The sequence below is a fragment of the Haemorhous mexicanus genome, chromosome 1, assembly GCF_027477595.1.
Source record: "Haemorhous mexicanus isolate bHaeMex1 chromosome 1, bHaeMex1.pri, whole genome shotgun sequence".
Classification (NCBI taxonomy): domain Eukaryota; kingdom Metazoa; phylum Chordata; class Aves; order Passeriformes; family Fringillidae; genus Haemorhous; species Haemorhous mexicanus.
In genome coordinates this window covers 135869936-135889919 of record NC_082341.1, presented here as the reverse complement: position 1 = coordinate 135889919, position 19984 = coordinate 135869936, and the positions used below count along the sequence as shown (strand labels likewise).

The window sequence follows — 19984 nt, the reverse complement described above, 5'->3', positions numbered from 1 at the left end:
AAGTCAGTAGCTTGACTCAACTGTCTTTACTCAGTAAGGCACCAAACCAGAGGGAGTCAAAGAATAAAAGGAGACATTAATTCAAGCGTTCATTCGTAATTTAACTGCCTGTGAAATGTTCCCTTTACCAAATGGAAATGAGGTTGCTTGGCCCATAAGCCATCCTTTCACAGTCTTGCAAGGTTCACTTCAGAAGCCTTGATAAAAATATACAGAAAATACAATTTTCAAGTGTAGATGGAAATCCCCAGTGTACTTTATCTGACAGCTACTGCATTACAAAACAGAATTACAATTTGAAAGCCTTGGGCACTGGCAGGCCTCTGATGTTGGCTATATAAAACCACACTGACAGACAGTTATTACCAAGGTTAATCTCTGAGAATTAGGACAAGGCAGTCAGTTTTAATATGTCAGAATCAGCTAGGAGCCCATCTGTATCTACTATGGTCCTTACTTTCTTAAATCCAGTTATATAACAAGATTTTTGGTCGGAAGTTGTAGGTGGGTTTTCAATGAAGACACAATAAAGTTGCGATCACCCCTTATCATTAATTCAGTGTGGACCCTCAAGGCATATTTGCATAAAGACCTTGTGGAAATAAGCATCCCTTAAATGACACCCAGCATCTCTGACACAACAATGGGCAATTTTTTTCTCATGTGTGGGGCTGCTGCTTCTCCTACAGACATTTTTATTGATTTCAGTAGGAATGAGGAAAGGACTTAGAACCTTTAGCTGTAGATGGGGGAATTCTGAGCAGAAAGACACCAGTGTGATTAGCAACAGACTTTGTTTCAGACTACTATGAGAAATGTTGAATGCAACCATCTTGTGAGCAGAAATGAAAATAAACATTTTTATCAAAATCACATGGAGAGAAAACTTCACTAGGTATGAATTAAACAATTAAATCAACAAACCACCAAATAATTTGGAAAAGTTATGGAACAAGGAAACATTTTCAAAGGACAGGAGGTTTTGTAGGAGACAATAAATGGCCTAGCTTAGCCTTCTCTGAAGCCATATTGAAGATTTCCTATGATGCCTTTCAGTAGGAGAAGGAATTGCTCTGTGTTACTGCTAACATGCCTGTGACTGTACAGTGGATATTTGTATTTGCATCTACCCGAGCAGGTTTGTGCAAGTCATGCCAGATGCACAGGGGGTGCATGAATACATGCAGCATGAGGGAACACACTCAGCTCTCTGAACAGCAGTGTGGGCTCTTGTGCACGTGCAGGCACTTGGGATGTGATGCTGCAAGATGCACAGACTCCATATCTCCCTCTGGCCTGCAAAATTCCCCTGGGGCTTTCAGCACCATGCTCAGGGCTACATCTCCCTGCCAAGGGCTGGCTCTGCCCCTGCCAAGCCAGGACACAGCAGAGCAGATGGATTGATTGCTAATAGGGAGGTGGCAGATAAGGTTACTACTAGGAAACAAGTTTGAACTGTGTCGTAACACCTTTCACAATACAAATGCATCTGCAAGATACAAAGGTGAAGCAATAATTAAAAGGACAGTAATTACTGAAACGACAGGACAGTTACATAAATGCTGGAGCAATGAGTGCTGGTAATTAGGGAATTTGTACTTACTGGCATCATCCATAAATTCAAATTCACCTCCTAATTCAGCACTAGTCAGGTGGTACTGGTCAGGATCAGTCAGGGCACTCAGCAGAATCAGCAAGACCACCGAATTTATAATCTACAGAGAGGAAAAAGGGAAAAGGATCAGTCTGTGAAAGTAATCCATGAAAAACCTCTGGGCAGCACACACCCACCATGTCTCACACCAGCTGATAGAGACTGTTTCCCAACTGTACAACTGTAGTACTTAACTAACACTGCAAATAATTTCTCTAAGTTGGTAAACAGGGCTTACTTCTTCCCTAAGTGGCAGCATGAAAATTAAACAAAATGTAGATTATTACTGTTTTCATTCTGACTCTATTCCCCTCCAGAAAAGTTACCACTGCTCTTTCAGACTATAAAACATGTTAGCACATCCACCAGTCCTTTTGAGATCATTACAAATGGGTGCTGTAATCAAGGACTGTCAGCATGGCAGGGCCAGAACTGGGGTCAGAGCCTGTAAAACTGCTAGATGACCAAAGAGAGCTCAGTTACTGAAAGGGCTGTGCTTTAAGAGGCCATGAGTGAGGTGCTGGTTCAGGTGAGCTGCTAAATGAGGAAGCTTGAGGGGTGGGAGGAAGAGGCAATGTGAGCCCTGTGTCTGACGCTCACATTCCAGTGTCATGTGGCACAGATGGACGTTCACATCCACCAAGGCCTTGGCTATGAAATGCAGTAAGTGAATTAAATGCCAAGAATATCAAGTGATCCAGTAGAAGCGGATTGTCAAGTATCAGCTATGAACGGATTGGTGAGGTAGCCAAGAGCTGTATTTTAAACCAAATCTGAACAAAATGCTCATATTGCTTTGAAGTGAAGAGAGCTAATTGCAGAAAAGAAGATTGCTCAGCAAGAAATAATGCAGCCAGGCTAAAAGCTTTTTCTACAGAACTAGGAAGATAATAGGTGAAGAAGAAAATGGAAAGAAGAAAGCTGAAAACAGTACACTTGGAAGGATGGATTTTATTGCTTTGCTTCTCACTTCAAAGTCATCCTAATCTGATCACAGGTTACTAACAGCAACAAGAAGGTGTAGGTGTAGCCCGGGTTATTTCAAGACATAACAGGCTAGAGAATTTCTCAGGTAAAATAAATCCTTTTTGATAGGTAAATTCCATCAAGTCCAGCTGATACCAGATCTGTTAGCAATCTTTGAAAACTGCTGAGAATAGAATGAGTTCACAAGACAAGAGCAAGCACAGTTTATGCAATTTCAAAGCAGGAAGGTCATGTAATGAATTTCTAGATAGACTGGGAGAACAAAATAAGAACAGATAATCAAGCAGTCTCCCCATTAACACTTCAAATTTGTATGGTGACAAGTAACAATCACCACGGGCTTGTCAAGGACAAACTGTAAGTAATTTATCTTATTTTCCTTCTCTGACAGACCAAGAGGCCTTATGGATAGGGCACAAGCAGTAGATAACATCTCTGCATCTTAAAACACTTTTTGACATTATGAGATTCTCACAAATGAGCAGAGAAAACATGGTTTGGTTGAATGTGCAGGAAGGTGAATGCACTGCCAGCTGGATAACTGCACTGAAAGAACAGCTGTGGCAGATTTAAGGATTCACAGCCAGCAAAGAAGATATATTGATTAGGGTTTTCCAGTATCATTGAGAGACTTGTTATTTTATGTCACCCGTAACCTCTACCTTTCTCTAATTCGCAGGCAATGCCAAGTTGTAAGCACTTTGTGAAAGAAGATTAAAATTTATTTTGACCAACTAGAGCAGAATTCAGAAAACAGCACCAAAAAGAACAGAGAAACACATTTGTGAAGAACTTCAGAAGAACATGAGGAAAAACACTGAGTAAGGGACAGCTGCTCAGAAAGCAGTCTGAGCATGGCAGTGAATTAACTGAGCACAGCTCAGTGGAATCCCATAAGCTCAGCTTTGTGCCTACTTGGTGCTGGGCAGTGCTGCAGAAACCTGGGCATTAGATACATAAACTATCCTCCCACTTGCCCTCCATGGGCCTCTGCAGAAAGGATTCAAAATCCTTCTAAAATGTGCAAGGAAAAACCCTGGGGAGGATCCTGCATCAGAACAGAGATCTGGAATGTCAGACATCTGGAATGTAGGACAGATAGGCAAAAACCAGGGGTTGCTTAGCAAGGAAAAGGCAGGGGGAGGTGTTCTCAGACTTTTACGAGCAGAAAGGTGGGGGGAAAGAATGAGGCAACAGATCCACTGGGTAAACAGATCTGAATTACAGCAAAAGAAAATTTAAGTTAGTGTGGTGAGCAATAAGAAAAGAAGCAGATAGAGATTGTCTGGAGGGGGTTAGAGATTGTCATTACTGCATTTGTACACAGAATAGTTAAATAGCTTTGTGTGGGGAATGCTGTAGCATGATCTTGTCTTGGCTTTCTCTTGGTTTTGAAGACATCAGATGACTATCAAAATTCAAAGTTACATTCCATAAATCTTACTGGGTTTTAACATTATGTATAACTCCATATCACAACCTAGTCCTTGTTCTATACTCCTCTGTGGAAAGCTAGAAGATATAAGCCAGTAATAAATATGTTACCTAAGAAGACTACTCAAACTGTCAGAGCAATCAGAAACCATAAATGCATTGAGTGTTGCTATTTTAAAGACATATTTTTTGGGTAAAGATATAGCCACAAAAATTCATAAAATACTAACCTACATACTCTACTTTCTCCTTATGGATGCACCCTGATTCAGATTATGTGATTGTCAGCACTGCCTTAAATTCTGTATAAGACATAGATGATTGTGTTTGCCTGAAGTCTGCTGCAGTCAGTAGGAATCTCTCTAATGCTCTTGAGTGCATTACTTTTCTGTTCTATCAGTTTGTTCTCTTGAGATCTCATAATCATCTGAGCACTTTCCAGCTGTGCTGTCAGCAGTGCAAGTGAAATACACCCCGTGATTGTTTGCTCCCTCTTTCTCCCAGAAATGTGTGCACAGTTGGGTGTATTGTGTTCATCAGGGTTTTCCTTTTGTTTTGAAAGTGATGGGACTGTTGAATTTTGAAAAATGCTTTAATGCATAAATTCTGTGTGTCTAAAAACTTCCTGATGCAATGTTTTCCAAGGACACACAATCAAGGACAAGAGAATAAAAAATTATTCCCTGTTGGTATATGCAGTTAGTATGAGAGTTGAAATTCCCATTCTAGGAAAAGCAAAAGAGATTCCTGTGCTCTTTTGAATTTCCTTCAAGATGTTTTACATTTCTTCAGCGACAAACAGTGTAACAACCAATTAGCAATGCTTAGAAAGCATTTTAATTATGCAAAGTTGCAGGAAGCTGCTAAACCCGGCACCTTCCCAGTGAGACACACTGTCCTCCTTTCATAGATGGAGAAACTGAAACAGGTCCATGGCCATACAGCAGTGGGATTGGGGCAGGATGCTGTCCCTGGAATGGGGTAAAATGACTTGAACAGTGTCCTGTTTGCAAAGCTATCAGTGGTAAACAAAGAAGGGGGATTCATGCTGCCTTTGGTGTTGAACAATGGCTGAAGCCAAGTCTGACTCAATCCCGAAGTTAAACACTCTGATAGTGAGATGAAAATGTGGTAGCCCTGCTAAAATCCGTGGATAAAGGGACAAACAAGTGCCACTGCTGATGGTTTATCTAAAGCTCTGAGCTGACACAGCTGGCCTGGAGACAGAGTGGCTGACAGAGAATCACCCAGCTCCAAACCTGAACAGCAGGGTCTTCTACCACACCCCTTCCTGCAGTGCATGTGTGGGAACTTCTCCCTTGAGTGGGGATGCCCTTCCAGGTCACCTTTCAAGGCTGAGTAAAAGAAACTGGCCCTTGGTCACTCATATGGGTTTGTAACATCAATCTGTTAATAATAATTAAATATCAATTAATAATTTTTTTTGCTAGCTTTAATACAATTGTTTCAATATTGCTTCACGGTGTACTAGAATAGTTGTTATATCTCCTCTACTGTGTAGTGAATAATTCTGGTTAAGATAGTTTTGTCTAATCATTATAATAATAAAAACATTCTATTTATTTTTTTTTAATATATCTGGTTTGCTGTCCTTCATCCTGTGGGACAAAGTTGTATAAAAGGTTCAAGTATACCTATAGAAGTTGTATAAAGGTTCAGTTATACCTATATAATCCTTTAGACCTAAACTGTTGACAAAGTCTGGGGTTAAGACTGGATCCAGCCAGACCCAGACTCCTCTATGAGGAGTTTAAAAATCAAGGAGATCCTTTCCACACCCTGTGACTCAACAGGAGGGTTTCTTTAACAAACTTTACATGAAGCTCCCACTCTGCCCATGACAGGTGTTCAATAAGAATACAATGCAAGACTTTGCACTATTAAGTCAGAACTGTGACTGCTGGTCCTACAGCTGATTGATTGCAGCCCAGTGCTGCTAGGGGCTCAGGAGAGGAGCTCCAGGGACGCTCACAGACCTTGTCTGACCCGCACAGCCCCAACCTGGGCATCTCCACACCCCTGCCCATGGCCCAGGACCCCATCCAGCTCAGCCTGGGGTCATCAGTCTCTGTCCCAGTGCTACAACACACACCAGTCCCCAGCCATGCTCCCTGGAGGACCCTGTGAAGGCATGCTGCAGCTTGTCTCCAGTTGTGTCCCTGGTCCCAGCCCTCTCTGCTTTTGGTTGCCCCCTGGTTTATCCCCTGCCCTGCTGGGGCTGGTGGTGATCAGCCCCAGTTCTGCTTCTGGGCTCAGTCCCTGCAGGATGGTGTTCAGTGCCCTAACAACACACCGGACAAAGAACCTACAGACAGTCCTAAAAATGCCCAACTGTGCCCTTATTCTGATATGAAAATAAAATAATTATCTTTAAAAAAATCCCAAAATCTTACTTCTCTGGCAGCCAGATGGAATTACATCCACTTTTTTAATCAATGAAAGGGAGGAAAATAAATGCTTTAGAGAGACCACAGAATGTATGAAGCCAAGGGGAAAGAGGAAATATTATGGAAGAGACATCCAGATATTGGAGCAATAACTGGAGTTCCTGCTGTGGGTTTATAAAACATAATTTCAGATTTGACTAGAAGACACTTAAAACAGCAACAGCTGTGTGAGGAAGGTGCATGCAGGCATGAGCAAGACAGGCAGCAGGTGATGAGACTGGGACTGACCACCAGCCACCAATGCTGCTTCCACCTGCCCTGTGATAAAGAACCAGCAGCTTAAGCACAATGTAGGACACAACCTCATGTCTCCCACAGGCAGCATCCAGCAATTAGAAACTATATAATGCATGAAAATTTCAGACTTCTACTGTCAATAAGTCACCTTTTTCCATGTCATTTGTTACAGAGGTCAGCAGTGAACTGTGGTGACCCACAGGAATAAAATGCACTGCAGCAACAGGTGATCGGAAAACAGGTGATCACTATAATTTCAGACCTTTTGTAGAAGTGCAGCTGCATGGTATCTATCCCAGCTTATCTAAAATAAAATAAGTTCCAGCAGCTCCTAAGAGCATGCCATTAACACCAATCTGCTGATGATTCCTAACTCAAGCAGACAGAGAAATGCTTTCACCAGCAGCTCACATAAACGTCTGTGAACACTGAAAGAATGGAGTTACAGTGGCTTGCCAGGAGTTACAATGGCTTTCAGTCAAGAGCCAAAATAAAATAGCTTTGTTAAAAGAGTTTAGAAGAGGAAATATTATGCTCACTTTAAATCAATGCACTGCATTAAAAATACATTGACGTTTCTATTGAAGACTACAGGTTCCCCTCTAACAAATATTCTACTACAGCTCTCCCAAGGCTTTCTAATGCAGTGAAGAGAGATACCTATATTTACAGGAAAAAAAGAAGAGCCCCCCCCCAGCTTTATTTCTGTTGAGGGTTCAACATATAAGTGAATCCATGCATGTAGCAGGCTGAGTGTTATGGGTGGTGAAAGATATTTGTACAGTTTTAATTCTGTGACTGCTTTCAGCCTCACTGAACTCAAGAGAGATCCACTTAAGCACCCTCTTTAAATCTCAGCATTGGTGGAGAACTAACTCCCTGCCTGTGCCCCTTTTTACAGTCCAGAGCTGGTTTCATGGCACTGGGAAGCCCTGTAATATGTAGGAACTGGCACACAGAGTTCTAGCATATTTTTAGTATCCCACAAAACTGGCATGGTTTAGTTTGTTGTCCTCTACAGAGATACTAAAGAAGCCAATTGCCAAGAACATTAATTTTAGCAGTAAGAAATCCTAAACATTTTTAGTAAAACTTAAGAAAATCTTAAGCAGAACCCCTGTACCCGTTTCTCTGTCTCCAAAAAACTCAAGGCAATTTTGAGTCTGTTCTTTACAGAAATGATAGAAACAAAACATCAGTCTTAAACTACTTTTGCTCCTTGAAACGAAACAGAAGAGTATTTTCTAGCACTTGGATATTTGAAGTCAGTATCACTATCAGAGAAAGTAAGAATAAATGGAATATGTCTATTTAAGAATCTCAAAGTCTAATTATCCCCATCTACCTTTCCCTTTTCACTAGGCATGTTTTTTGCATATTTTCTTCATGTTTTTTTGCACATTTTCTTAGTTTTTTCTTTGGGCATAGAAGATCTTAATAAAAGCAAGAACACTTTTGTTCATCAAAAGGACAAAAGAACTCTACAAAAGAAAAAAAACAGGTTTGGGATTTAACTAGCTCATGGTAGATTTGCACTATCTGGGGTGCCTTTCCCAAACTTCTCTATTAGGGCAGATAATGAATTAAGGTTTATTGACCCATTTAGGAAGATTTTTCTGTCTGTTCTCTGTCTCCCTGTTAGGCAAACTTTTGTGTTTGTTAGTGTTCATTGGGGGTTTTTTCTGAACTCTGACTGGAGAAGAAACAAACAAGGAGGCAATTTCTCAATAAAGGTTTTCAGCTGAGGGCTGTGAAGAGCAGGCAAATAGCACATAAGGAACAAGAAACAAGATGTCCCTTCTGTGTCCCCAGGTTTCTTGACAAGTCTCACAGCAGTGATTCAATCTCTTTCCCTCTGGGGGCACAGGAGCTACATCTGAGCACACCACAGCCACTGGAGAGAACCCCAGGAGTGGAGGAGCAGGAGAACCCTGGCTGCCAGAGTAGACACCTCTCTCTTTTTCCTGCTGTGTAAGCCTTCTGCCTCATGATAATGAAAATGTTTCAACTTTCCAGTGCTTGGGGACAAGGGGCAGATGTGTTAGTGATGCACAACTTAATGAGTGGTCCAAGTTAGAAACCCAGACACCCTCAACTATCTTTTCATCCAATGGAGCAAAACAGCCTGAGCAGAAACAGGAAGAGGGACACTCGAACTTGGGTTAAAAGGGAATCCTTCACTCCTTTGACCAGTGAAGCTCATTATCAGGCATTATTACTGAAGCCAAAAGGTTGAAGGAATTCAGAAAAGGATGAGCTATTTATTAAAAGGAAATGCAAGAGTTTAGTCATAGCACAAAAGATCTGAAAAACAAATTATAAGCCTTCCTGCTTCAGGTGACTGCCCAAGCTTAACATTACAGGATAATAAAAGAAAACGTTGTCCCTGAACAAGCTGTTCCTTCTCCCTGTGTGATTTCTCAAAGCATGGTTCTGGCTGCTGTCTGAAATACTGCACTGGAATAGGAAGAGCATTAGTCAGATCAGAAGTAGCAATTATGTTTTTATATTGTTTTAATTTGGAGAAGATAGGGTAGAGTCTGCAATTCTTGTCACTGTTTTTCTGTACTACTTATGAGAAGGCAAAGAATCACCCAGGCAGGCTCAGACTAGCACATTACAAAGTCCATATTATAGAGGGCATATAATAGAAAGCTGCATAAAATATTTCAATCAGACTTTATACACAATTTCAGCTTTGATTGCTATGACACTCACTGAATTTTAAAGACTATGCTGATTAAATTGATATAGGAAGTCCAGAATAATTTACCAGCACTCTTCTATACAAATGACTCAACTACTGCCTACTGCCAATCTTTTAATAAGCTTAAAACCCAAACCACAAGAGGTTGGTTATTAGTGAAATATGGTAATGCCTAAATTCATTTTTAAAAAAACAGATGGACAGACTGTGCAATATGCACATGAGAGGTTTCTGCCTCCCTAGAGATAGAGTTTAGTTTGTTTGTACTTGTGAGAGACTGAAATGTTATGGTTTGTGGCTTAAATATTGTTATGAAGGACTTTTTGCCCATTAGGGCAAAACTGTATAAAGAAGCTGCAACCACCAAAGCCCTCCTCTCCCTGAAGATGCCTCCTGAGGGGAACTTGGGACTGTGAGTTAAGCTGCCTAAGGGAACTTGAGATAAGATAAAGGTGACACTATTGTCCAGTCATCTCAGGTCTAGGGAGAAGGAGACAAGACTGAGGGAGGGTGAAGTATCCCCCAGAAAGCCAAATCCAGCAGCTGTCCTGAAAATCAGCTCTGGCTGGGTTTGAGGAGGGGGAGGCCATAGCCCACAGGCTGATCTGCTGAGTTTGCACAGACTTCCCCCCAGCCCAGGGGGCAGGAGGAGAGTTTTGGGTGTGTGGCATAAACCAGAGACAGAGAACAGCCATCCTCCCCTACACCAACCCCACAGGCCACATCCACAGGACATCCACGAGAGGCACCTGAGGCACTCTGAGTCCCCCAAAGTGCTCCCCAGACTTATTCCTGAGGCCTTGCACCAGAGCTCTGCATGTGATGCAAAGTGATGCAACTGCTCCAGAGTCTGTGGCAAGAGACTGTGTCAAACTTGCTCCTGCAGGGGAGGTCCCTGGGCATTCCCAGCTGGCCAGAGTGTACATTAATCCATTGAACTCTGTGTTTTGCACGACCTCACCATCAAGAAGACCAGAAGAACAGGATCAATAGGACACCATCAGGATCCATGGAGTGGTGATATTTTCTACTCAATCTATGTCTCTGTCATAGTCTTCTTCTCCTACCACCTTTTCTATTTCTTTCTATCTCTTTCTGCCTTTCATTTTCTGTTAAATAAAATCCATACTACTGACTTTGGCATGTGGTCTTGCTTGCACCCTAATTTGGGCAGAGGCACCTCTTTCACAAGTTTAATAACAGAATTGTAACATTGTTTAATCTTAGTCCTTCCCTGGTTTCAGGAAATAAGCTATTTGTACACAAATTTAGCAGTGGAGTCGGTTGATTTTCCATCATATTTAAAGAAAGTTGAACCTGTATCTAAGGAAAGTCCTGGAAATGACTGCTGAGGTCTTCTGCCCAGCAAGACCTCTGAGGAAATATTTATGGAGAAATATAATCACATGCACAATTATATCATTGCCAGATCAACTCACAATTTTTCCTAAAGGTCATTGTGGTTCAGGATGCAGTGGAGAACTAGCAAAGAATTGGTATGCAATAAAACCTTATTAGAAAAAGGGTTGTTCAGGTGGGATTTGCTTGGTTTCTGCATTTCTCCTTGAATTCCAAAAATGCATGTTTGAGCCTGGTAGCTGCCTGTGAAAGCTTGAGGGCAGACCTGCTGAAGTGTGACTGTGATGTGAGCTGTGGCAGCTCCCACAGATCCAGACTTTTGTGTGGGCTTGTGACAGAGGATGGGCCAGGCAGCATCACTGTAGCTGTTACCTGGGCTGGGCTGCCCAGCTACCCACAGGCCCTGGCCAGCACGTTGTGTGTCCTACAGCAGCCACAGCACTGTCCATGCTCAGAGTCCCCTCCACCCTCCTGGCCTTGGCCACGGCACTGCTGAGAGAACTCTTGAGAACAAGCCACATACAAACACTTCATCAAAAAAAACAACTTAACAAAAACCAACGCCAGAAGACACCAAATCTCTGATCCATTATTCTTATGTAGCCACCACAGGCAAGACTCACAAAAGCCATACAAGTGACTGCACTCTTGAAGCACTCTGCAGCCCAAGGCAGGGGTTTAGTTATGCAAGGGAGAAGTGGAAGGATGGTACTGTACAGATAATTACAGAAATAGTAAAGAGCACGATCACATGTATCCTGTCTGGCTGGCCACAGCTGTTTCACTGTTGGGAAATGCATCTCTCCAAGGTGAAAATCTCCCACAAATCTCTGTTTCTGCCAAAAGCATTTGTCCTGTCTGTTTTAAGCAGCTTATTATATCTCTGGACAGAACAAGACCTTGCTCAGCACATGCCAGCAACAAAATGAAAAGCAGTCACAGCACTCTCAAAACCCCTTTCAAGGCTGAGAACCAGGATGACAATAGTTAGAGCTGACTGCAGACACCTGAAAAAGAGCTGACCCTCAGGAGGTGCAGGAACAGTGTGCTAGGCTCAAGTCCATATTAATTCCTCAGGGATGCCTCCCTGGCAATTCACCTCACATTGAGCAGGGGCACTCTCTCACACCTTCGGACACAGGTGTGGGGTTTTGCTTCTTATTCTGCTCTTTGGAGATTTGGGACTTTAAACCTCCAGCCCTGCTTGAGAACAGCACAGAAATTGCCCTGCACATCTTCAAGCCTCGGCCACTTTAAACTTCCAGAGTTTTACAGTCAAAGCACAAGCCCCACAATAAAACAAGAGAAAAAGAAAGCAATCAAGGAAATTAATTCCTGGCTATTTTGCAACATCCGTTCCATATGTCCAAGAATATATAAGACTAATTGCATTTGCACTGACGTCAGTCTAATCAACCATCAGTTTAGGAAGCTTAATGTGCTCTCCTCTGGCTCACTAGGAGATGCATATTAACCTTCAACAGAACTTCCAAACACATTTTACTTGATTAATGTAATACCTCCTCTCCTTTCTATAAATATATTCATGATTTTTTGTATAAAAAACCAAATGTAATTACAGCATACTGAACTCTTAATGGGATTCTTTCCTTCAACAAGCATTTATGTAAACTTTGCTCCTCTTACAACCAACCATCTGTTTTCTCACTGGAGGGAATTTGTTATCCAATTGAAGGCCTTAATAAGAAAAACTGGGTATTTTACAAAGGTTTGCAGTTTTTGAGATGATAATTGTATTGATTACATGAGACAACAGTGTCATTATCAAAACAACTGATGCAGTTTATCAGCTGTTATTGCAATGATTACATACTCCATGAAATATCCCACTGTGGTACTTGGGGATATAAGAAAAACTGCCTATGTTAGGGGATTAGAGCTTAAAGACTTTTTCATAAATCCTTGTGTTGTGTCACAGACTAATAAACAGTTTGGTAAGTGCAAGAGCTGCCCAAAAGACATTTCCAAGAAATTTTATCCCTCCAATGACTTAAAAGGTTTTTGCAAGAAAACCCACTTTTAATAAATGTTTTAATGTCATACTGATGTATGACAGAGTCTGGGACAGACTAATAAAATGCTGCTTCTACTTCTTTCTGCAGCACAGGAAACACACAAATATGTTTTGTTTGTTTTTCACCTAGAGCAGAAAGCACAGGTAAAACTTGGGATGTGGTGTACCAATGAACCCATCCTTTGTTCAGATGATCTTTTTGGCCTGCTCAGGGATGGATTCTGTCACACACAGGTAAGTGATTAGGCTCTTTGCAAGCTATTTTATTGATTGTGCCATTTCAATTCCTCCCATGCAGTCCTTTATTCTGTAATTCAACTGAAGAGGGCCTGGAGCACGAATTGGAGAAAAAAGATGGGATAAGGTCCTGCACTGCAGAAACCAACCTGGGCCTGTGCACAGCACAAAAGAGCTCTTTAAGAAGTTCTCCTGATGCCATTCTTGAAGCTAATAACTGGTAAATTATTTAACAATGTATCTCTAGAGAAGTTACAATCAGAATATGGTTACTGAGGTCCTTCAGATAAGATCATTTTGTTCATGCTAATGATCATCACTGGTCTTTATTCTTTGCTATGACATATTTAAAATTCATACATATGCTTTCAGTTTGTTAAGAAAACACCATACAGGGCCTGAGCAGGTATTTGTGTGCAGAATCAGTCTCTTTCCCCCCCTGGTATTGAAGATAATGAAATGGATGTGATCCAGTCCAAGAGCATATACCCTGAACCTCCTTTGACTCCAGTCTCAGCCGGACATTCAACATGTACATCAATCATCAGGGAAGCCTTTAAAAGGATTAATATTCTCCTTTATTCATAATGAATTCCAAGTTTTCTCTCCACAATAGCAAGCATGTGCATATGAAGAGTCTAATGAGTTACTTGGGAATGTTACTGGTTTTGTTCCATGATCTTGTCTTTCATCTTATGAAGTACAGACAATAGAAAAACTAATGATCATTTTATAGACATGGCACTTGGGACATGAATATTTAATCAATTCAGCCATTTCTATAAGAAGAATTGGGAATCTCAAGTCATCTCATATTATGACACCTTCACTTGCTAGTGGAGAAATTTCACATACTGCTGACACTACATCTCCTACCAAGGGATGGGAGTTAGGAATGTCATTGGCACCACCCAGCTCTTTCCCCTGAATATACAGCCCAGGTCTTGGCCATGGAGAGGAAACACCTGGTGAATCCACAGCAGCCCCTTTCTGCAGGAATCCTTTCCCCAGGGCCAGCAGTACTGGGCTATCACTGGAGGTGGTAAGGGGGGTGCTGCAGGATAATCCCACCCAAGCCCAGCTATGTCCCACTGGCACAGCACTGGAAGCAACATCCCTGGGTGATATAAAGGAAGTGAGCCTTCAGTGAGCAGGCTACTATGGCCCTTCATACAGACATAAAGTTGAAAATACTTTCTTTTTAGCCCACTTCATTCCATAAAAAGACAAAGCAAGCTAATTTTATAAGTAAAACACAAGGTCTTGAATCTGAATTCATGACAATTCCCACAGCCTGACACTGAGATAACACCTCAGGCTTTCTGGTTGTGTAATTTTGCTCTTTTCACAACTTCAGTTCTTTTTTCAGTTTTCAAAATCTCCTGATTCTCTCTCCCAGGTTTGAAAAGAATCAAGAACTTCTTCTTAGAATTTCTTTCTTTTCCCTGAAAAGGCTTTCACAATCTGCTAAAGAGACCTTCAGTCACAGGTTTGGTGACGTGAGTAGTCTCAGGCAGTGTAAAGCTTGCAGGAGAGTGGACGGAGCAGCTTGGAAGGATGCAGTGCAGGGTTATTTTGTTTACATGAGCAGTCACTGCTGATCTCTCCCCCCTGCCAAGTAAGCCAAGATTACTGAAATCTTCTGACTGGTATTTAAGCACATTGCCATACATGCTGTTTCGCACGAGGCTTGAAAAACGCCAGGACAAAAATGTGGCCTAGTCACAAAATACTTATTTTCACTCTCCTTTTGACATCAGATCAAGTGCACTCTACCAAAGTTTTCAGGGTGTTCAACCTTAAATCAGTGAGACCATAGCACATTGTGCTTTTCTTTTCCTTTACAATATAATCTACTACCAGTACATTTTTTCATCATTAGGACTCAATCCTTTTATTAAAAGATGACTGGGACAGAGATAGATATTAGACATGCTTTTAACAGTATAGTCAAAAAAATCCAGAACTGAAATGTCACAACCAGCAATTCATGCTGAGCTTTCCACAAATAGCAGCTCAAACATCCAACCTACCTTGGCCAAAAACTTTGGCTCGCTCTATTTATGTTCTTACTGCACATCCTTCAGTGAGAGCCTCACAACTCAATAACTTGTGGTTATGAAAGGTTCTCAGGCTCCCATTAGTTTTTATTTTTAGCCCCTGACTGTCAGGAGCTCCGGGAGCGCAGAGGGAGGGCAGCGGCTCCCCGGGCGTGGCAATGGCGAATGCACAGCTCACCCCGTTCTGCAAGAGTCCTTTGCCCAGGGCCAGCAGCACTGCACTGGCACTGGAGGTGCCAAAGGTGATGTTCCAGGGTCCTGTGGGACCTCGGGGAGGAGCAGCCTGTGCCCAGGGCTCTGCTGCCCTGAGGCAGGCAGCAGGAGGCACTGGGCACACAGAGTTTAAATAAGAAAGCTCCTTCTTTTATTGTTTGGGTTTTTTAAACTGATACCTTACAATTCCATCTTCTCCCCACCAAAGCAATCAGAAATAATCAGAACTCCTGCTATCCCAGATGGTGTCAGGGGATCCTCAGGGTGTGCAGAAACCCTGCTGCCGCTGTCAGGAAAGTGGAAAATCCTTCCACGACACTGTCAGCATATCTGATGTTGTTCCTTCTTTGTGTTCCAGACAAGGAAAGCGAAGTCCATTTCCTCAGGAAGAAGACACGCTGTGTTTATAAATGCTGTCACTGACAGGGGTGTTGTTATTCTGACTCATCAGCACTGACTGGGTCACTTGGAAATGAAATGCCAGTTTCCCCAGATTCCAGCACCCACTGGAGATCAGAACAGAAGTTGGCTCATTTCAGTACTGTCACTGTCCTGAACAGCACAGTGACAAAATTCAGCTATGGGAAGTGACTTTCTAATTTCATTTAGTTTGTTTTTTTAAATGCGAGACTTGTAAGACTTTTGTGCCCCAAAATGTTTCTGCATTACTACTGTGACCTCTGATTTCATGTTATAATAGAGAGAAGTGTACAGCCTCAGTAAAACCTCAACAATTAACAGCCAGCCAAACCAAACTGGTCCTCAGGCTTGAAATAAACATTAACCCCCAGTCAGCCACTGCTGACATTTTAATCCTTAGCATAATGTTTGTATTTAACATTGCAGCACCCCCTGTTAAGCTTTTCTCCCCAAGGCAGCACCCTAGTTCTTGAAGTGTGGGCTATTCTAATGGGCAACCCCATTAAATATTCTTTTCAGGAAATTTCCCCTGGCTACTCCAACCTTTACAAGTTACTTTTTACACTGAAGTACCTCAGTGACTTTATGTATATTGCATTATTATGCTATATTGAGATATCACACAGTGATGGGTTATACTGCTCTAGATGTAGTACCAATGGCTCTACCAGGAAGAAACTACTGAAACACAAGAGCCATGGAAACATTATTATTCTGAGATCCATAATGTTCTAAAATAAAGTTAAATTTTTATTTCCTAGCTGTTGATACATTATGAGACCATTGCAAGTGTCTGTGGCTGGAAAAGCTCTCTGATCCTCCCTCTCACTTTCGTGGGAAAACTCCCTCAACAGCAGCACTGATGACTCCATGTACACTCAGCTTCCCACTCTCCCCACTATTTGTAGGACCCTAAACACGCAGTTAAAACATTAAAACTAAATTAAAACATTAAACTTAAAGCAGATTGATGGGGGGTGGGGGGCAGAATGTTGAGACACAGCCCTGATGCTGTGCCAGCACTGCTCAGCAGCAGACAAAACACTGGTGTGTTATCAACACCCTTCCAACTCCCAGTGCACAGCGTGGCACTGGGAGGGTTCCTATGGGAAGATGAATTCCATCTCAGCCGCTATTTTTTCCACATTTACTCAAGACATTAAATTCTGCCTCCTGAAATCATGCTAACTCACAACTGGTTCAGCATGTGAAAATGTTTTGTTAAAAGTCTGCCAAAACTCCTGAGCTACTGCTTTTTCCTCCTTCAGATGCTTCTGCTACTGAATCATTGTATTCATTATCATAGAATTAATAAAACTTACACCTCACAGGTAGTGAGAAATGAAAAAGCAACAAGAAAACTATTCATTCTCAAGGTTGGTGTTTTTCCTCAAGTAATTTCCTTTAAGGAATAATGGCATAGCATGTATAGAATGCATGGTGGTGTTGCAAAAACTCAGAGAGGGTTTTTGAACTTTGAAGTAATGCTCATGGGTCCTGTGTGGTTTGGAGTAACGCTATCACCCAAAATACATCTAGAGAAAAAAAATGCCACCAGGACAACGTCCATTTTATGTTAATCCTCAACAGCACATGGTTATAAAACCATGTTATAGGTTTACATGGGTTTATATGTTATGTTATATGGTTTTAAATGTTACATTATACGGTTATGCAACCAAACCATAATTCTTCTAAGACAAAGAAATCCATTTGTATTTGACTTTATCAACCAGATCTTTCAACCAGGGCCATTCATTCAAGGAACTACTCCTTCCTTACTTTTTGTTTCCTAACATAATTAGCAATAAAAAAGGTTTAGCATTTATTATCTACATGCATCTAAATATCTATTCTTAATGATTAAATTTAAAATTCAAATACTTGCAATAGCGAAAAAAGCACAAAAAGAAATGTATACTGTATCAGTTTGAAGTAATTTAGAAATCCACCCTGAAAAAGTTATGAAAGCAAAAGAACCAAGAGGTGTAAATCAGGAACTACCTGCTTATAGGAAAGGAAATTTAAGACCAAATTTTCCAGTCAAATACTATGTGACATTCGCCCACTGCTATTTAAATGTTTATAACAGATTAGATAACAGTTTAAAAAACTATCAGACTTTGTATCCAAGCCGAGGTGATGCACTTCCCTCTTCCTCAAATAGTTTTAGGTCCACTGAACAGCTAAAATATCTGTATCCCTGTCTCTGTGGAGCCAATGTGAAAAGGCTTCCTTCAGCTGAAGGCAGAAAGAAATAATAAGCTCCCTAGAAGAAATGCTCAAAAGCTTTCAGGTCATATAACAACTTAGCAAAACTTAATTGCAGCCAGGCAAAGGGAGGCATCTTTTACAATACTGTCAGTATTGTACAACTGTGGATGTCGCTATTAACCATATTTTATTAAACCGGGAGCAAGAAATGGTTCAACTAATGTACACTTTTCTCAGTAGTGAAATACATATTTTACAGGACATAGAACATTTTATATGATTTCTAGGACATAAATGTCAACCTAGCTTTTTTTATTGCACGGGTTGAATTTATTTAATGAGCTGTCTTACAATGGAGGCAGCCCTGCATTTTTCACTTGCTTCTGCAGGGAATTTCAGTAGTTAGCAAATAAGCCCGGGTCTAATCTGCTTCCGTCTGCAATCACTTGAAAAATGATGCTTGGCAAACGGCTCTGCACAGCCTTGCCATCAGACGGAGACTGATTCCTCACACCAAGAGACGGAGCAGGCTGAGAAGTGCATCTACGTTACCTACAGCAAACAGCCAGTTCTTTTTATTCTGAACACCCTGCGACTACAGCTAGACCAGCTCTGGGAAAACTGCTTTCCCCACATCGCAAAGGATGGGGAAACAATTGTCAGAGAGGAACTGAGAGCTTAACGCGGCTCCTCCTCACCGAGTCTTTCCCCGGGCCAAATAACTGAGCGTCCAACAGCCTTTGGTTACTGATAGTAACGCTGGTGTCTCCAGGGTAAATTCCTCACTCGTGTCCTGTAATCCTGGTAGAAAAAAAGGAATCTTTCTAGCACCTGAGAACAGCTGCCTGGAAGGTTTCAGCTCCCTACCGGGCAGACCAAAACGCTACTGCCAACGATCACCTGCCACACAGGGGACAGCAGTGACAAGAACACCCGAACGCTTTATAAAGCAGCGATCAGAGATGATAAAACATGATTTTCTGCGCGGAGTGCCCAGGGGCCGGGCAGCCTTGCTGGAGCTAATGCACCGGCGGGGCCCGTGTACTGCAGCCACCCCGGCCTGAGACCACCCCGAAGTTTGGGGGAAAACCTTCACCCCAGGGGTCTTCACTTAGCACATTTTCAACCCCCACACAGCTTTTGGGTTGAGACCCTCCCGTGCAGTGTATCCTGTATCTCCTGCCCCGCTGCCCGGAGCCCTGAACACGCACACGCTCCGTGCCCCAGTTTCGGCAGAGCCTGCGCCGGTGCCCGCCGGGATCAGCGGCGCGGAGCGCGGCGCTGCCTGCGCATTACGCTGTTCCAACAACGCGGCTCCCTCCGAAACCCGCCTGAGCTGCCCGGGCAGCCTGAGCCGCCGCGATCCGCCCCCCATCCGCGGAGCAGCCCCTCAGGCTGCCCCTGGGGCGGTGCCGAGCGCCCGGAGCCGGGGGCACGCTCACCAGGTACCAGACGCCGAGGATGATGGTGCCGGTGCGGACATGGCAGCAGAGGCAGCAGCTGTTGGAGTAGAAACGCGCCCACGGCGAGCTCAGCATCTCGGCGGCTCCTCGGGGCTCCGCCGCTCCGCGTCTCTGCCGGCGCCGTTCCGCGGGGCGGGGCGGGCTGGGGACGGGCTGGGGCCGCCCCTCCCGGCGGGCGGGACCGAGAGCACGGCCCGGCCCGGCCCGGCCCAGCAGGGCGGAGGGAGCTCTGCGGTCCCTGCCGGCGCCTGTACCCGCAGCGGCAGCCCGGAGCAGCCGCGCCGAAGCGCCGGAGGGTTTCGGGATGCGCAGTCCGGGCGTTCAGCGAGCGGCAGCACGGCTCCAGCGCTGCCGGGCCAGGGCCGCTCCCCGCGGGATGCTCTCCGGGGGATGCTCCCCGCCGCTCCTGGAAGGAGCCCGGTGAGAGCGAACTGGCTCGGTGCTTCCTTGGCAAAGCTTGTAGCTCTTCTCGCAATTTTTGAGTGGCAAAGTAGCA

The 19984-nt window shown here is 43.1% G+C and overlaps 1 protein-coding gene across 1 annotated transcript in view; it reads right to left on the bottom strand.

Moving 5' to 3' along the window:
• Positions 1 to 19627, bottom strand: part of LAPTM4B (lysosomal protein transmembrane 4 beta) — a 59262-nt gene extending 39635 nt beyond the window's left edge. The window contains exons 1-2 of the mRNA XM_059864264.1: positions 19468 to 19627; positions 1604 to 1715 (exon numbers count right to left, since the gene is read on the bottom strand). Coding sequence (XP_059720247.1) covers positions 1604 to 1715; positions 19468 to 19563 — 208 coding nt within the window. The 5' untranslated portion in view covers positions 19564 to 19627. The remainder of the gene's footprint in view (positions 1 to 1603; positions 1716 to 19467) is intronic.
• Positions 19628 to 19984: the final 357 nt, after the last annotated feature.